The 20,741-nt window shown below is 36.4% G+C and overlaps 1 protein-coding gene across 1 annotated transcript in view; it reads left to right on the forward strand.

Annotated features, from left to right (window-relative positions):
- Positions 1 to 20,741, forward strand: part of mdy (diacylglycerol O-acyltransferase) — a 205,951-nt gene that overhangs the window by 93,136 nt on the left and 92,074 nt on the right. The window contains exon 8 of the mRNA XM_090397343.1: positions 16,153 to 16,218. Coding sequence (XP_090253469.1) covers positions 16,153 to 16,218 — 66 coding nt within the window. The remainder of the gene's footprint in view (positions 1 to 16,152; positions 16,219 to 20,741) is intronic.

Genomic DNA, 20,741 nt, shown 5'->3' on the forward strand with positions numbered 1-20,741 from the left:
AATGTGATCTGAAGTGTATATTTTATTAGTACTTTGGCTATTTTTAAATGTACTCCAAATATATGGAATAGGAATGGTGGCGTTTTTTGTTTTTGTATGTTTGGAGAGGAGAAGTTGGGGGCATCTAATATTTTATCTATTTTGTGGGAATTGCAGCCATTGGCCAAGAAAGTATAATTTTATGACACCTCCAAGGATTCATTGTGTGAGGGCACTCCACACTCTATGCAATCCATCTATACTACTTCACCTCTATCTGCACATAATGCTACCATCTACATCCTACACTATAACTACATGCAATGCCATCTACTGCCACCAATAGTATTTTCTATTTATAAATTGCTTGCGTATTAGTACTGAATTGCTTGTATTGTGGGATGAACAAACCAAGTTTCCAGGAGGAAAACCCTACTACCTTCATATAAGATAGAAAGATAGTAGGGTTTTCCTCCTAGGAACTTGCAGAAGGCTAACTCACCTTCAATTAAAAAAAGCCCACATAAAGATTCCTCTCATCACGATGAGAATCAAGCCAGATCTTTTTCAGTTGAAGGTTGCAATGTCCTGTTGTTCTTCTGATTGTGCTATGGAGGCACAAGTAGCAAGTATAGTGAAGATAGTGTTGACTTCTGTAGACAGGACTGCATCATTAGAACAAATAGCCGTGTGTGTGTGTGTGTGTGTGTGTTGGCTTTCTATAAATGGAAAAAAAAAATAGTGAACCGCCTCTGAAAGGTGAGTCCCTAATATGTTAAGAAAAGGCAATCAGTTATTTGATTCCTTCTGGGATGTTGACTGTTAAAAAGCAAGTTATTCAGGAATCTAAAGTGTCCTGCTCATGAGCTTTGTGTTTGATTGCTTTTACCATACTCTATCCTCCATTTCCGAGCTTTTTCAATAACCTCCAGAACTGATATTTATCTTCTATATTCTTACCAAAGTCTTTCTGGGACTTTTGTTTGACTATCTTTAACTTAGCTTAGCTCTCTTACATTTTTTTCTATATTCATTTAGTGCATTTGCTGACTTATTTGTAGGAGCCTTCAGTATTTTCCACTTTTCCTGGAGATTGCCACTTCTTGTATCCAACATGAGTTGTGGTTTTACCATTCATGCAGACAACTTCACCATATTCCTCCCTAGCTGAATCAATGTGTTTTTCAGAGTTTAACAAAAACCTGTAAAAGTAAAAGCTGCTCAACTTTAATTTTTTTTTTAAAAATGTTTTTATGTATTCTGTTTTATTGGGATATTTCATGCCGAAAAAACTATCGGCGAGCCCAAGTGTAAGTAATCACTTGGGAAGTACAACATCAGGGCAACTCTCAGCAAAGGTGGAGCAAGCTCCGTCATTGTCCTTAATATTCTTAATGTCCTCACTGTCACTGATGAGACCTCAACAAGGGTTGAAACTAGTCTGGGTGACCAGTTTCAATCCTTAGTGACCTCTTCTCATAATGTAAAACAGTAATACATCTCCTAAGAGCTGCGTTTTACATTATGAGAGAATATTAAGGACAGTGACGGATCTTGCTCCACCTTTGCTGAGAGCTGCCCTGGTGTTGTACTACCCAAGTGATTACTACACTTGGGCTCACCGATAGTTTTTTCGGCATGAAACTCTAGGATTCGATGGATTCTGATCAGAGTTTCGTACCTAGCTGTACAATAATACGAGATTTACCATCTCCCTTAAACTTAACTTATGTCACCGGTAAAATAGCCTTTTGGCTTGTTATAATGATCACTTCCATTTTCAAATCCTCTGAATCCTGAACCAGTGTGAAGAATAGTCAATGAGGCTTTCCTTATTTCTTCTTCTCTTGATTTGAACTTGTGCATGCATTACAGTTTTCTCCAAATTTTTCCAAAATAGTCTGTAATGTGAATTTCACTCAAAAAGGTTCTAAGTCTCTGGTATCAGGATATTAAGTATCCAGCTGTTTATTTTAAACAACTTCCTATTCTTTTAATGTTATGCTGTAAGTTGTTTAGGAAAATTTTTATTCATTTATACCTTTTTGTATTCCAAGGATTATAATTTAAACACTGCTCAGAAATGCCAACTTAATGGAATTAATTATTTTTATTATTATTATTATTATTACCCAAGACCCCATGGAGTCAAAGACTCATGTAGGAGGTCCTTTTATCAAACACACAGCTCATCATACCGTAATATAATTTTCTCAAATTCCCACACTCAAATTCTCTGCAGACACCACACTCTCAGGCAAGGCATTCCAATCATTCACAATTCTGCAAGGAAAAAAAACCTGCTTCTCTCTCCTTCTCACACCCTCCTTATACAGCTTCCAGGGATGACCTCTGGTTTTCCCCTGATGTCCCACTATTTTCTGTAGAACCTCTCCAGCATTGATCCTATAACAACCCCTTAATAACTTGTAGCTCTCTATCATATTTCCCCTCTTCCTCCTGTCCACTAGACTCTGCAAGTTGCATCTTCACAATCTTTCCTCATACTCGACATTCCAGAGGTTAGAAACTACCTTAGAATGAAAAGTGGCCTCTGGACCCTCTCCAACATCTCTTCATCCTCCTGAAAACCAGGTGACCAAATCTGGGCACAATAATCCATGTGTGGCCTAATCAAAGCCTTATACAATGGAACAAGAATCTCTCTACTTCTATAAGTCAGTGTCCTCTGCATTATTCCCAGAGGCCTTTGTGTTGTCTTCACAATTTTGGCAATGTGTCCCCTAAATTTCAAATCCTTATCCACTATCACTCCCAGATCTCTTATTTCCTCCACCTCCGACAATATCCTCACCAAGCATAAATTCTGCATCCCATCTTTGTTTTCCAAATTTTAAAACCTTACATTTTGTAACATTGAACTCACATGCCCCATTCCCATGCCCAATCATTCAATTTATTCAAGTCTTCTTGCAAGGCCACAACTCTACTCTTCATGGTTTGTCCCAACTTTACATCATCTGCAAACAACTGAATATCTCTATCCAAATCTTTACCAATATCATTAATATGCAAGTTAAACAGCAATGGCCCTAAAACAGATCCCTGAGGCACACCACTAGTAACTTTCCTTTTCCTGGATATCGCTCCCCCATACACAACTTGTTGATACCTATCAGATAGCCAGTCTCCAATCTAATATCCAACCTCATCCGCTCTATTTGACTATCATGTGGTAATCTATCAAAAGCCTTTGCGAAATCTAAGTATATTACTGTGTATCCTTCTCCTCTGTCCAAGGAAGCTGTCACCTTATTGTAATAAGTTAAGTAGAGCATGACCTCCTTTTAGCAAATCCATGCTGTCCATCAAAGTTGATACCATTTTTGTTGACCCAATTCTGGATCCTAGTTCTCACAAGTTTCTCCAACAACTTGAGGAAGCTTAGGAGAAGCTTCTGATGCACAGATAGGCCTATAGTTTGAGGCTTGAGTTCTATCACCTCCTTTGAAGTGGCACAATCTTGCCCTCCTTCCACTCCTTAGGAACTTGACCCAGTGCATGACTCATATTAAAAAAATGTGTCAAGGCTGGTGTCAACTCCCTGGCACATTCCTTCAGAATACGTGGTGATATATTATCAATTCCCACATTCTTATTTACATCTAGTTTTCTCAACTCTCCATACACCTCTTGCTCACTTACAGTCAGTCTCTCCTCCCCATCATCAACTGCTCTCAATCTCTCCATGAAATCACATTCACAAGATTGAAAGACCTTTATGAACTGCTCATTAAGTATCTCCACCACACCATCCGCAACAGCTGTCTTTATACCATTTTCTCCAAACAATGTCATTTTTCCATAATTATTCTTTCTTTTGCTAGCTACATATCGAAAGAACTCCTTAGGATTCTTTTTGGCTTCATTAGCTAACTGCTGTTCATACCTCTCTTTAGCTACCCTCACAAACCAAGTCATCTGCCTTCCTTGGTCTTTGTAGTCCTCATGGAATTGGTTATTTCCACTTCTCTTATGCCGCCTCCATAATGCCCTTTTTCTCTGTATCGCATGCTTAGTCATCTCTTTATTCATCCATTTCACACCTATCTTATTTAACCTTCTCACCCTTGGAATACATTTAGATATTGCATCTACTAGAGAGTTTTTGAAAATCCCCCAAGCTGCATTGATCTCTTTTCCAGCTAACTGCTCATTCCATGCTACACCTGCAAGCTGTCTCCTGAGCTCTTCTAATCACCTCCCCCCCCTTGTAGTGCCACATATACCTTTTTTTACAGAGGTCCTCACATTGCTGGCAACCACCTAGGTAATCACCTCATGATCGCTCTCATCAATTGGTGGGTGATTTGACACTTCATGTATCATTACATCCTCTGATGAGATGACCAAATCCAAGACCCTCAATCCTCGTGTACCCTCTGTACGCGAGGATTGAGGTAGTTATCCCTCAAAAACTTAAGAAACTCATTTTCTTTACTTCCAGTTGCTATCTCATCATTCTAGTCTATATTGCCATAATTAAATTGCCCATGATGATCACTCTTTTCTTATTTGCTTGACTAATTTGATTATACATTTCCTGGTCTATAACAACATCCAACCAAGCATTTCATTCCATTCACCTCTATCTCACACCATACTGCCTCAAAACCACTAGCACTCTTTCCCTATTGCATCTCTGCTTTGTATGGACATAACTCTTTCTCTATCATCAGTAGCACTCCCCCTCCCTTTTTACCCCTTCTATCCTCATGAAACGCATCATATCCTTCCATCTCTATTCCTATCAGGATGTCATCCTTATCTAACCATGTCTCAGTTATTCCAACAATTTTTGGGCGAACAGACTCAATTAGTGCAACCATTTCATATGCCTTGTTTCTTACACTTCTAGCATTTGTATGTTAACACAACAGCTCATTCCTGGATCTACAGCTAGTTCCACTGATAACACTCATTCAATGTGATCTCTCCATGCTCGACTGGGACCATTTCCCTTTCTGCTTATTCATTTTAGAACCCTCTTCAATTCCAACTGTTTCCTCTTGATCCCAAGTCATCCCATTCCTTTCCTATCTACACATGCTTTCTCACGCTGTGTACCCCTGTCCAGCCTGAGCCTTCCCGTTTCCCTTCACACCCATTCTCTCATTTTCCATACTCATGCCACTTACTTCCTCATTCATAACCACCTCTTCAATCTCTCTCTCCTGTTGTACTCTCCTACTCTTCCACATCACTTCATACTTGATCTGATTCATTCTCTATACTCACTTCTCTACCTTCCAGCAACAGTCTCTCCAAATGACTCGCACCATAACCACTCAAATGCAGTCCATCGCTCCCATACAGTTCACTTCATCCTTCAAACTCATTCCACACATTAACAAATTGTACTCCCCTCTCCTCACACATTTCAGCCAACATACATTCATAATCATTGCTCTCCACCTCATCTCACCACAGTCATATCTAGGCAACACGCTTACTCCCCTTCCTGTCACACTATTCTCTTTTATCTGTCTAAGCAACCTTCTGATATCCATTTTGATGTACTGTTTGTCCTCTGTCAAGTCATTTGTACTTATTAAAACCATCAACTCTCTTCACTCGCTCCCTCCTTATATCCAATGCCTCAATAATCACTCTACTCATTTTACTGCCTGGAAAACATACTGTGTGCATCCTTTCATCCAGCACACCTTTAATAATGGAGTTGCCATACAATGCCACTCGCTTGTCTTTCGTTAATTCTTTCGTATCTACTTGATTTGTTTTGATCGTTTTCACTCAAATTTTCTTAATTTCACTTCGCATACATTTCATCTCTTGCCTCATCCAACCCAATTCAGCTTTCGAATCTTGCGTCACATTCTCTCTATCATTCAATCTTTCTAATTTTTTAACTCCCTCCACATGCTTTCACTCTCATTCATCCTTTTGAGTTTCTGTACTTTCGGTCCATGCATCCAACTTTCGCTTTCATTCATTCTTTCCATTTTTCCCACTTTCGATCCTTTTGTCACGCTATTTCCGGTTTCTTTCATTCTCTCAATTTTGTTTCCTTCCGCCACATTCACCTTGCTTTCATTCTTTTTACCATCTATTACGGTTTTCAAACACTCGTTTTCTTTTTCAATGCTTTCTTAACAATTTTTCACCTTTCTTTCACACCATGCTTCTCTTTCAAATGAGCACTCATTCTTCCTGAAACATTCTCGCTGCTAACGCTTTCTGTCATCAAATTCATATTAGCACTCATCAAATTCTCATTTAGCTCATACTTCACACATACTCTTTCCATCAGCCTTAAATGTCCATAAACCATCTATGTAATCAAAAGAATACATGTAACACAACTTGCACTTCGCGAAACAACTGAAGTCTAAGTTAAAGTCATGCACTGACAAAGCCGCCACCATCTTTCCTCTGCCAGTTACTACTCTAAGGGCCAAAAACAACGAATTTGTAATCAAGTTTAAGCAAAATATACGTGCAAAATAAACGAGCGACCTCTCATTATTTATTTATTTTCAAGAGTAAAGTTACTTCTAAAGATGTTAGAATAAACTTTTAGAAAAAGGTTTTGGTGGTAAATGAGTATTTTGAAACCTTTATCTTTAAAAGTGTGGATTTCTTATTTTTCTTGCTTTCTTTGAACATAGTATGTTCCTGACATTAACTACTAAGAATCATGTCTAGCCTTGAATGAAAAATAATGAATCTAATATTGAAATGCATGTATTATGTTCCTTTTGGATATTTTCTGTCACATTTCTCTTGCTAGCTACTTTATTAGTAATTTTTAACTTTTGTTTAGCCATTTTAGGTTTTATTCAATGACTAATGTAGGTCACAGTAGCTTGTCTTGATCTTGAGTAGGTATTAAATGACAATTAACCTTCATTAGTTTTTCTGTTCCCTAAGGAATGAAATGCTGATTTACTAGCTAGGAACTTTTTGTTATAATATCCTTTTTTGTGGACTGTTTCTGTGACTTTGTATGTATCCAACATTGGAGCTCTTGTAGAGAACTTTGTCACATTTTTCCTTGGATGACTTTCAACACTTACTTCAGATTTTACAGTTTGCTAAGGTTTGATTCTTTCACTCTTCCACTTTCCCAGTAATATTTGATCTTTAGTTCACATTTTAAAGCTGTTCATTGTTAATCTTCACTTATTTCAGTGTTTTTTGTGACATTCATTCATTTTCTAAGTATTTAAAATTACATGCAGTTTGCTTTGTTTTTGGGCTCTGTAAATTTAGGCACAATGAAGTGTGGTGTAAGTAATAGCTAGTTATTGTCCTGAACATAAATCCAGTAGATATTTACCATCAGTAGCTCTGCTTTTGTCTTCTTTTTTTTCCAAATGTTTCTGTAAGATATATTTCTCACTGTTTACATTGCCAATGAGAGCCATGTTTTCTTTTAATTAATATCAGCCATTCTTGCTGCTTCTGGCCTTCAGTAGGAACAAATAAGGGCCAATAATGAATGTTCAAATTTCCCCCTAAAAAATTTGCACTCATCACTGAAATTGCCTCCCATTCAAAAATTTTATAGCTGCTTCATTCTCTTTTCCTTATTGCTCAAATTAATCAACTTATTTAGAAAGACATCTTAATCTTGAAGATCACATTAATCATTTGTCAGTGCAATATTTCTGCTAGCTTCACCTCTTTTCTGCTAATCTTCATAAACTGATAGTGTCTATTTTTAATTTTGTTGAGGTATGTTGCTCAGTGTTGACTTTTCACTCTTCACCTTGGACTGTTCCTAGCTAGCATGATATACAGAATTTCCACAAAAGAATGCTGGTATTTTAAATGAGAGAAAAAAAAAAAGATACTAGATTAACAAATATATCCCTTTCTGAATTTGCAAATACTCAATTTTTGCATTTTTAATTTGATGGAAAATTGATATTTATATTTATTTTCTTATTAAAAACATTTTTGCAGAATTTTTTTACAAACCAAATATGGGCTGTGTCATGGCTTACAGGAGGATAATTCATAGCTAGCCACTACTGTTTAGTGGTGAACTAGTGGTGGGAGCTGTGGATGAGTTAGCTCCAGTGCACACTGAAAAGCCAAGCAGTATATTTGTTTGTTTGTTTGTTTGCATATCTTAGGCTTAAACTCCTGTTTCCACTATCATTAATTGTATCATGACCTTTGAATTGGGGGGAGGGGTTTGAAAAATTTATTAAATGTGGTTGTGAAACCCGAAGAAGAAGAAAAAAAAATCTTTAAGTTTAAAATCAGAGGTGATAAACTGAATTGAAACAGACCAAAGAAACAAAAAAAACATTTGTTTTGTCATGTGTATTAGCTTCAACAGATACATGACAAGACAGATATTTTTATCATGTGTGTGTCATCTCGGGGTGGGGACAGAGGAAATCATTCATGAATAAGGAAAAAATCAGAACTGCAGAGTCTGGTTGTCAGTGCTGCAAAATTAGATGGTGTTTGGCTTGAGAGGTTTTTAACTCGCCAGATAGATAACTGCAACAAACAGAGCGCAGCACTGAGTTTCATGATTATCCTGCATAACATATTGTCTTTAAAGGCTTCAAGAAGGCGATTGAAGAAAGGTATTATCTTTAATTAAGCTAAGTGGTAAGTGTCTATATCCATAGACAGTTAGTCTGATAGCATCCTTCCTGAAGGAGGAGGCTACTCACCCAACAAAATTTGGAATGTAGATAAGACTGTAATGTGAAATGAAAGTACAAAGACATTTTCTTCCAAAAAAGAGGAAGCAAATGTCTTTGTACTTTAATTTCACAGGACAAAAAGAATGTTCTAGACCATATGATGTATCAAGTGATCATCATGCTCTTTCTTGACAGAAAGTGTGAAGATGATAAAGTGACATTTCACATTTCTTATTCGAGCCTTTTAAAGATCTCAGATTTTGTGAACAACACAAAATCTGAAATCTTTAATAAAAGACTTGAATATGAATTTATTTCGAATTAATTTGGCATGCCAACCAAAAAGCATGACTTACAGAGCACATCTTTAGACTGTCTTTTCTTAGTGAAATATTGTGCTGAGAATAATCTCACTTCTGATTCTTGATAATGTTCCAGGTCATCTAAGTAGCAATTAAATAACAGATGTGGCAGATAGTTAATATTGTGGTTTACAGTACAGCTTACAGTTTAACAGTGAAGAATTATGGAACCAGTACAACATAAAAGTGCAACTAAAAACATAGAAATAACATGAGATAAATTAACAAAGAGAAACTATAAAATGACTGAAGAATTTTGAATTGGTTAGTCTGAAAGAACAGTGATATAAAAAATTTGTTACAGTTGCACAGTGAAGATTTCTCCCAGAAACAATATGTTTAAAATGAAATTTGCAGCTGTTGATGCGCTTACTGCAATTTTGAATGAGAATGACCCAAATTTGGAAAGCAGTAGGCAATATAAAACTCTCACTCTCACACACACACACACACACACAAGGAGACAAGCTATGTAGTATGTAAAGTAACATTAATTTAATTTGGTCAATTGTAACATTTCTGGCCTGATCCCATGTTAAAAAAAAAAAAAAACCTACTACATCAAAGTAAGTCCTGTTATCTGTTAGAGTAAAACAAAAACAGTATTGGCGTTGGCCAATATATGAAATAAAATGGGTGGCACACATTCAGCCTCCATAAATTTTCCCTTCAGGACTCAAAGCAATGATTTCAGCCCTTATTTCATATATTAGCCACCACCAATCCTGTTTTTGTTTCAATTTATATTACTATGATTCAGGACCTCCATGGAATCACATGACTCATCGTGGGAGACTAACTAGAAAACAGTATTATACCACTCCTTGAACCCATTCACCATTCATGTTCTCATCACCCTACCAGGCAGTGCATTCCACAGTTCAACCACCCTCCATGCAAAGAAACCACTCCTCATCATCTTGCTCACAACTTCCTAGGATAGCCATTTGTCCTAGCTCTTTCCCTTTGCTCCGCCAAACAAACGAACTCCCCATTGTCAACCCTGTAACTACCTCGCAACAGTGTAAATGTCTCAATCATATCACTCACCTTCCATCTACCAAACTTTGCAGTCCACATTCACTAAGTTTATTTTCATAACTAACATTGTATACTCCTAATATCATTTCTGTTATCTGCCTCTATACTCTTTCCAAGGTTAATTTATCCTCTTGAAATCCTGGGGACCAAATTTCAACACAATAGTCTGGATGTGATGTGATTAGGGCTTTATACAATTGAATGACAACTCTTATTTCTGCTAGTCAGTGTCTTTCTCAGTATTGCAGCAATCCTGTAGGCTACCTTTACCACATTTGTAATATGTTCCCTGAATTTCAGGTTTCTATCAATCACTCCAAGATCCCTTGCCACTCCCTCCAATATCATATGCAGCCTCCCATAGATTGTTTCCCAAACTTTAAGGCTATATTTAGCTGAATTAAACTAAGACTCCCATTAATGTGCCCATCTGTCCAGTTTATTCAAATTCTATTGAAGGGCTATCCTTCCCAGCTTGACATCATCTGCAAACAACTAAATATCCCCTTGCAATCCATTGACATTGTCATTGATATACATTTTAAACAGTACAGGTTCTAATACTGAGCCTTGTGTAACCTCACTTGTAACATTCTACTTCATTGATACTGCTGCTTCAATCACAACTCTCTTATACCCATCAGACAGCTAATCTAATTCACTAACTTGACATCTAAACTCGTGTATTAAAACTTAAATATCAGCCTATCATGTGACATCCCATCAAATGCCTTTGTAAAATCAAAAATAAAATAAAATAAAATAATAAAAAAAGCACAAAAGCCTTTCCCTCATTAATTGCTCTTTATAGCTTATTAAAAAAGCAATCAGATTTCTAAAATGAGAGTGTCCCTTAACAAATCCATGCTGACTATTGCAGATAACATTACCCTCACCTGCCAAATGCTGTAAATGTTCTCTCACCAATTTCTCTAAAATTTTAACAACTACTGATGAAATACAGACTGGTCTATAGTTTGATACTTCCATTTTTACTACCACCCTTATGCAGTGGCACCATCTTACCCTCCTTTCACTCCTTGGATACCTTTCCCATTACCAAACTCTGAACCAAATACAAAATTTGTGGCAAAATCCCATCCAGTTCATTTCTTTATTGATATCCAGAGTTCTCAGTATTTGAAACATACACTCTCTTTTTGCAATTCTAAACCTTGAACCTGACCATCTCTCTAGCAATTAAAACCTAATCCTCTAGGATGAAATATCCCAATAAGTTGTTCATTAAACAACTCCATGTTTATCACATGGAGTTGTTTAATGAACACACACATTTCTTCAAATTGTAGCTATTCAGAGAGTACACTAAAATCCAAAATGTGATAATTGTGCATGCTTATAATAGTAGAATGTTGCTTCATCTAAAAATGATTCTTTGAGGAAATTTGTCTTTTTCTTCCATATTTTATATATAAGTATAAGCTATGTTATATTATAAAATCATCAAAGTTAATAAAAATCGATTGCTCGAATTTTTATTTAATGTATAAACGTTTGATTGAGCCACTTTTTTGCAAAAAAAATTAAGTAGGTTTGAATAGTGCTCGACTTTTTCATCTTGTCGTGCAATTTGCAGTAGCTGTCGATCGCTTTATCAAGATTTTAGCAGACTTTAAAGCTTCATTCCATATCAGTATCAAGCAAAATTTCCTTAGTGTGCTCAATATGATTGAAAATTAGCTCAAGTTCTTTTGCAGTTAGCTTCTTAGTCGTAACATTCTCTTTTTGTTCACACTCCTTATCTTCTTCTTCATATGCATGCTGTTCTTCTAGTTGAAGATCATTCTTGCTTAAATGTTCTGAATGCGAATCGAACAAGTTTCTCACATCTTCATTATCCAGTTCATTAAATCCAAGTTCTTTTTCAATTGTGCTGATTTCTTCAATAACGTCAGATCTTGGATTTTGTACGTTATAAACTAACATAAGCTTGAGTATAAAGTCGCCTTGTGCATTGTCTCCTAATAAAAGCATAAGACGATCTTTAAATATTTTGTATCCTGGTTGAGATGCTTCAGCTTTAGCTAGGAAAGTTTTTGTTGGCATATGCTTCCAAAAGAGATCAGTTTCGTTGATTTTGAATATTTGATAATCGTCATAATCACCCTCCTGAATTATCCTTTGCAATTCTTCAGGACACTTGGCCTCAGAATCTTTATCAGCACTAGTAGATTCCCCAGTTATTCTTACATTATGCAGTCCATTTCGATTTTTAAAATGGTCAAACCATCCTTAACTCACAGTAAAACTTTTGCATTCCTCTTGAAATTTTGTCTCTTTCAATGATTTAAAAATATTGAAAGCTTTTGCCTGAATATTCCTTGTACTAAGAGGTATTCTTTTTTGGTTACAATCCTCAATCCAGAGTGATAGAAAACGTTTCATCTCGATCATTAAATGGCTTCTATTTCAGGTGATCTACATGCTTAAAGAAGCAGTAGCAACTTTTCCTTGTTCTTTGTGTTCTTTGCTCTTCTTTAATATAGTTCGAACCGTAGACTTACTGTATCCCAGGTCTTGCACAATCGTTGTATTACTAGTGCCACTTTCATGTCTCTTAATAACTTCGAGCTTTTCCTCTAACGTAATTACTTCTCTTTTTATTACTGCTGCTTTCTTTATCAGTCTTTCTCTTTTCCATATCAGAGGTTGAATATAATAAATTTGAGTCATCTCTTGCTCAGAGTTGACTCAAACTTATCATCGTTTGTAATGATAGTTTTGAGTCAACTGCTGAGTGTCACTGGCCACCACCCGCAGCACTGCTACTGTCCACTAGCATTAACATCGACAAGTGCTGCCGCTCACTGCAGATCGGCAACAAAAAATTTCGCGTAACATAAAATTTTGCATAACTTAAAAAAAATTATTTACTGATTAATCAATTCTCGCTTAAAGCTGGAAATGGTATCATTTCATTCATTCGCTCTGATTATTGCTCACATCGAATTCACGTTAAGTGAGGCTTTCCTGTATGTGTACACACACACACGCACACACACATATTATTTTTATTTATTTATTTTAAGTATCCTGTAAACAGTGGACTGAGAAACTTTCCTCTCAAGTTTCACACATACTTTTTGATTTCTTCAAACCTTTCAAGAAATCATGCATATTAATTATTTTTTATCAAGGTCTCCTAAGGCATCCTAGGATTTAAGTTTCTTGACAATTTCAGTTTGTTTAAACTGATTACACTATTGTTTTACATTACATTTATCATTAGATGGATTAGTTGTATAATTTGCCTAAATATCAATCACTGATTCAATTTTTTTGTATACCAACGACACGACAATAACCTTTGTCAAATTATTGTCGTTTGGTACAACAGATCAGAATAGGATGAATTTACAGAAATTTTACAACTCTTATAGCTTAGGCAAACTGTTGACAATTTGATTTAAAAAACTATTCATCTACAAAAGAATACAAATTTTGTTTTACCATTATAATGTATACAAGAGTGGTCTGAAAAGTTCTCAGCCTAACCATGAAAAAACAAATTTATAATTTCAAAATTATTTTTATTTTTCAACATAATCTCTCTTAAGACTAATATATTTATTCCAGTGATGCTCCAGCACCATTATACCGTCCCTGTAGTGGTTATGTAGTAAGATCTGCAAAATACCCCTCTACAGCTGCAGTCTCCTTTTGATTCGAAGAAAAACGCTAAGAAAGAGTTTGTTTGGGGAAGAGATAGAAGTCAGAGGAACCAAATCTGGGGACTAGGGTGGATGTTCCAACAATTCATAGTGCAGATCCCTTAATTTTTCCATTGCCAAAACACCTTTGTGGGGAGGTGAAATTGTCCTGATGAAAGATGATTTTTTTCTTCTGCAAACCAGGTCTTTTCTCACGAATTTTTTCGTCTAGTCTGGTTAAAAGATCGGAATAATATCCGCCAATTAATTAATAATAGTCAAGATAATTAATAAACAAAATGCCTTTAGCAACTCAAAACACCAATGCCATGACCTTTCTTGCTGATGGAATCTTCTTTGGCGCTGAACAACCAGCTTCTGTCCACTGTTTTGACTACTGTTTGGATTCTAGTTTTAAATGGTGAATCCAAGTCTCTTCCATAGTAATAAATTTACACACAAAAGCAGTTTTATTCTTGTTAAAACACTCCAAGCAATTTTCAGATATTTTCATGCGAGTGCATTTTTGATCTGCTGTGAGCAAGCACAGCACCCATCTTGTGCAAAGTTTTTTCATTTGCAATTCTTCATGCAAAATATATCCCATGCATTCTTTTGAAATGCCTATAGCCTCAGCAATTTCATGCACTTTTACTCTTGGATCATCCAATACCATATCGTCCACTTGATCGATGATTTCTAGTGTTGTTACACTTTTTGGACATCCTTCACATGGATCATATTCAAAGCTGGTACGGCCATGTTTAAACTCGGCAGCCCATTTCTTAATTGTTGAAAAATGAAGGAGAAGAGTGCCCATAAACTTTTGTGAACTTCGAATGAATTTCTTTTGGCATTAAACCTTCTTTTATAAAGAATTTCATAACTGCATGATACTCAATTTTATCCATTTCAAGGGATACAGACAGCACTTTTGCTTCAGACAGCTGTATAAAACAAACTACTTGATAGAATGACTTGCAATTTCACATGGATGCTTATGGCAGATGTACCAACTTAGAAAAAAAAAAAAAATCTTGCTGATAGTGTTGCCATCTATGGTTGAGGCTGAGAACTTTTCAGACCACCCTCATACATAGTTTCAGCTAATACTGAAATACATTTTAGTTTGCCAAGTATGCTAAATTTTTGGTTTATCATGGCTAGTTCATTATCCAGATGGATTTAATTATGGAATATATCATAGGAAGGCTGAAAAGTCATTGAGCCAGAAGCTGTATGTTTTTGGTAATCCTTGAAGGTTTTTTTTTAATTTAATTTTATTTTACTTTTTTAAAATTTTTTTTTATTTTAATCAACCCCATACATGAGAGGTCTGATGGCCTATATAACAGGGGTGAATGCTGGTCTTGAAATTCACGCTTGCTCTTGTTATCATTCAGGGAGTGAGAGGTGTGATTGAAGTCTGATTAGCGGAATAATGAATTACTTACCATTTAAGACTATATATTTAGAAATTTATGTACATTCAATCATACAAATATAACATTTATATATGTAAATGATATTCTATCTTTTTCAATTTAGCTGACCTACTTGAATACAAATTCTACCATATGGTAGAATTCTTTATGAACGGGTCAATGACATTGTCATAAAAAGTTGGTTGTAACTTAATTTTCCCAAGCAACATGCACACTTGTAAAGGCTTGCTGAAGCTCACTAGCTAGAGCTACTTTGATTGCGTATGGCCTGTGTTTAAGCAACAGAGTGAGACGACATGAAGGGGGCGGAAATGGCTATCCGCGCACATGAAATCACAATGCTGCAGCGAGGACCTGGAAGCTCTCACAACCGAGCAAGCCAAGGTAGCTTTGACTAGATGAGCAAGCATCGGCCTTTGATACACAACGCAAAGCTCAATTATTGCTGCGCAAGCTTAAGACTTCTTCTGTCTACAAAAATAAAAGCCTAAATGGAATGCTTATAAATGCATGCATGCATTTATTAACAAATAAATATTACTTCTTTCTCAAGTAATGAGCTTGCATAGCAAGCATGCAGGATTCGGCCCTGCTATATAACATAACAGTGGCATGCGTGAGTGTTATAGAGAGAGAGAGAGAGAAGAAAGGGATCTGTTAATGTGCTCCTTGAAGAGTTGGAAGTTGTATTAATTGAGTAAATGTTATGGAGAGGATTGTTCCAAGGAGGTATTTATATACTCAGGAGTTATATGAAGGTTTTTTCCTACTTATTTAGCTATGAACCTTGGATAATTGATATTTTTTACATAAATCCATATATATAAATAAGTTTGTATTGAAGTTTTTCCATTATAACTTTATAGCTGTATACCCATTCAGCTCTCTTAACATTAAATTTATATAATTAATAGTCATTTTGAAGAATTGGCATTGAAACCATAACTAATCTTGATGATTTAATTATATGAATTAAAATTTCTGTATGTACCTATAATTTCAGCAAATATTGCAAATGGAAAAGTTTCTACATTGCATGTTTCATATCCAGACAATCTAAATATTAAAGGTGAGTTTTTTCCCATTTTTATTTAACCTCATATAATCGATGGTGTGAAATTATGATTTAAAACTACTTTTCAAGAAATTCATATGAAAAAATATTGTCAATCAGGAAGGATATGTGGATGAATGAAAAGGAAGAAAAGTTATTTCACTGAGTTTTGAGGTGTGTGATTGAGTGGGTGTTACTGTATGGCAAGACAGTAAGTGAAAAGACTGTGGAAAAGACACTCATAGAAATGAGTGTGTATAACAGGTGATAAGATGAATCCAGTGGCGAAGAGAAAAATCAATTTTGAAGTCCTGTTTCAGGCTGGTACTTGTATTCTATGTTGAAACATGTTTGAATTTATGTAGGGATAGTAGTTTTTTTTGGGAGGGAAGGGAAAAAAATAGCACAGATAATCTAGCTTTATGGCTATTGAAGAAATCACAATAGTAATAAATGGTAAAAAAAGAAGTCTGTCTTGTTCATCATTCCTGGTGTCAGGAATCTTCTTGCGATGTAGTCAGTAGATCAGGGGGGAACTAAATATCATGATCAAATCTTTGAATATATAGCATATTCAGCAGTCAAGTTTCAGTAATATCTTTAACTTTATTATGGATTAAATGTTCGAGTTATTTTTATTACAGACAATTTAGCTCTTTGACTTTAATGGAAATAAACAGAGAAGCTAAGAATCATTAGCATGAGCAATCACATAAATCAGAGAAAATCTGTCAGAGGAGAAAAAAGATATAAGATTAGCTACAAGCAGTAGAAATCCAATTGCAAGTTCAAATTAATGAAAGAGCTAATTCTGTTATTCATGCCTTGAAAATAACTGCAGTGGTATGCAACGTGAGGAGCTTGGATGGACAGGGAGACATGACATAGAGAGAGTGAATGTGTGTATGAAGATGGAGTATATTGTAATGTAGGTGGAGAAGTGGAGACTGAGCAGGTATATGTGGTAAGCAGTGATAAAGGTGATTTGGCAGGTGTAGTGGGGAAATCGCAACCAACATATGGCTTGGATAGGACTGGCTATAGACCTAAAAATGAACTGTTGTGTTTGTTTACAAATGCCAGAAGGGTACAGTATTTTTTGTGAGGATAGAAAGGGCAGGAAGGGAAGGGGTGCTGCTGATGATAGCAGGGGAATTAAGTCCACATAAGGTAGACATGAAAGGGGGAAATAGTGGCAGTGGTTATGAGGCAATGTGGTGTAACGTGGAGGTCGAGAGAAAGGCATATTTAGTTGGATGTTGCTATAGGCCTGGGAATGTGGAATGTGATGATGAAGAAATATATAAACAACTTGGATTAGTGAACAAAGGAAAGGTAATTATTACGGGTGATTTCAATTATGGCGGTATAGATTGAAATGAAGAGATGGCATTTGGGAATAAGGAAAGTGAATTTCTCGAGTTCTTGAGAGATAACCATCTTAGGCAGCACTTAAAGGAAGGCACCCAAGGATTCAAGAGTTCTAGATCTAATCATTTCATCAGAGGATATAACTGTTAGAGGGGTTTCACATTTTCCTCCAGTTAGTGAAAGTGATCATGAAGTAATCACCTGTGTTGTGGCTATAGACCTAAAAATTAACTGTGTGTTTGTTTACAAATGCCAGAAGGGTACAGTATTTTTCGTGAGGATAGAAAGGGCAGGAAGGGAGGGGGAGTGCTGCGGATGATAGCTGGGGATCTAGGCTTTTGCGAGAAAAGGATATATATGTGGAATTATAAGGCTGGTGTTTGTGATAAGCTTAGGAGACAACTTAGAGCTGTAACATGGAACAAGGAGTTGAGCAGTAAGGAAATAAATGCTGCATGGGAACTTACAAAGAAATACATAACAGCATCAATGTATGAATGTGTCCCAAAGGCCAAAAGGCTGAATAAGGTAGGTGTAAAATGGATGAATGTGGAGCTTAAGCATGAAATCTGGAAAAAGAAAGTACCTTGGAAGAAGTACAAGACGAATAATGGTAATCAGTCACATGAAGAATATAAAGAACAAGCCAGGAGAGTGATTCAGTTAGTAAGGAAAACAAAAGTAGAGTATGAGCAGAAATTGACAAATCAGGCTAAGAAAAACCCTAGAGAGTTTTTTAGATATGTGGCAAGGAGAAAGAAGAATGATCATGGAAAGATGAAGTTAAGGGATGAAAGTGGTAGAATGATAACTGCTGCAGAAGACATTGTTGAGGTATTCAGTGATCAATTTATAAGTGTTTCATCCCGATCAGGGTGGAATCATGAGGAACTTAAGTGTAGAGGACATAGGAGAGGATAGCTTAATTGTGAGTAAGTAGGAGGTATTTGAGGAAATAAATAATCTTGATGTTAATAAGGCGATAGGATTTGATAACATATCACCACACATCTTAAGGGAATGTTCCAGGGAACTGGCAGTAGCATTCACATGCTTGTTTAATAAGAGTTTTGCAACAGCACAGGTTCCAAGGGAGTGGAAGGAGGGTAAAATTTTTCCACTGCATAAAGTTGGTGATAAGGCTGTAGCTTCAAATTATAGGCTGGTCTGTATATCTGGAGTTGTGGTGAAGGTCCTGGAGAGATTGGTGAGAAGTAGGATACAGAAATGAGTTGATAACAGCAGCCTCTGTGGGTTTGTTAAGGGGAGATCATGTTTCATTACTTAGGTACTATAACAAGGTGACAAATACTTTGGACAGAGGAGATGCATATACAGTGGTGTACTTGGATTTTGCAAAGGCTTTTGATAAACTGCCACATGATAAGCTCTTAAATAAATTGAAACAAATGGGATTGGATAACAGACTTCTGTGTTGGATCAGCGACTGGCTGTCAGATAGGTATCAAAAAGTTGTATATGGGAGTGCAGTATCTCGAAAGAGAAAGGTCACCAGTGGTGTGCTGCAGGGGTCAGTTTCGGGGCCATTGTTGTTCAATTTATATGTTAATGATATTGGGTCGGGTTTAACTAGTGATTTCCAGCTGTTTGCAGATGATGCAACTGGGGAGAGTAATGCACAGTCAGGCTGATGTTAATGCCTTACAAGAGGACTTGAATAGATTGCATGAATGGGCAGGTAATTGGAACTGTCAGTTCAATGTTGCCAAGTGTAAGGTTTTGAGATTTGTTAAGCAATGATGGGATGCCAAATATACACTTGGTGGGGAAACTTTAACAGAAGTAAAAATGGAGAGATCTAGGAGTTGATGGTGGACAAGAACCTGAAATTCAGGGGCCACATTGCACAAGTTGTGAAGACATCACGTTGAATAATGGCAATGATGCAGAGAACCCTGACATGCAGAAATAGAGAGGTTATGATTCCATTGTATAAGGCCTTGATCAGGCCTCATGAATTATTGTGCACAGATTTGGTCGCCAGATTTTCATGGTGACGAAGATATGTTGGAAAGGGTACAGAGAAGATTCACAAAGGTAATCAGTGGTCTTTGGAATGTGGAGTAAGATGACAGATTGAGGGAATGTAAGTTGCAGAGCCTCGTGAATAGGAGGAAGGGGGGGGATATGATTGAGACATATAAGCTGGTCAGGGGTTGTTATTAGGTAGACAGAGAAGAGATTTTTCATAGAATGGGAGAGTAGAACAAGAGCCCATTGCTGGAAACTGTATAAGGAAGATGTGAGCAAAGGAGTGAGAATCAGGTTCTTTGCATGGAGGGTGGTTGGTGAGTGGAATGTATTGCCTGTGTGTGTTGTGGATGTGGACACGTTGAATCAGTTTAAGACGCAGTTGGATGAGCATTGTATGCAATAGTGAGTACTTCCAACGATGAGTCTGACTCCATGGAAGTCAAATGTTGATGATGATAATTGGGAGAATAAAATGAACTAAAAGAACCAGTGTAGGTAGGTTGATTTACTGCTGCTAATAAAGCAAATGTCAGAAATAATGTGTAGTTTTAAACTTTTGTATTGGCATTGTTGTTGATAGCTTGGATCTAATATAAGGTATAACTTGTGTGCATGCATGTGTAGTGGCTAAAGCATCAGCTGTCCCCACATTTTATGTGCCTTCCACCTGCCAAAGTTTGTAAACTCATAGTACATTAGTATCCATGGTAGGCTTTTTTATTTTTCATTTATTTTTTATACATACATTTACATATTTCAGAAATCCTGCTCTAGTTAATAAACATACAACTCTTTTTGAACCACTTCAGGCCTCCTCCAATAATTAGGGCATTGGTTTCACACTGGACAGTGAAATCATCTCCTACCTAAACATTACAAGCATCAATGGTTATGATGGGATTTGAATCCATTGCCTGTTAGAGAGCAGATGTGCCATTCATTCATCCAACTAGACTGAGCAGTGAAATCCATCAGTAATGAAACTAATGATATGTGAAAAGCACATTTTATAAATAGGTAATACCCTGCATCTAGAATGGTGTAACAAATAGGTCAAGTTGGATCAGGCTTGAGGATGCAAAGGGTTTGATGTGAGAGGCAAACATAGGATCATCAAAATTGTAAAATCCAGTTGGTCAAATGATTGCATGGTACAACTTGGTACTGAGAGA

This window comes from Typopeltis vanoorti, chromosome 9 (assembly GCF_054136105.1).
Source record: "Typopeltis vanoorti isolate ZY-2024b chromosome 9, IOZ_Tvanoo_1.0, whole genome shotgun sequence".
NCBI lineage: Eukaryota > Metazoa > Arthropoda > Arachnida > Uropygi > Thelyphonidae > Typopeltis > Typopeltis vanoorti.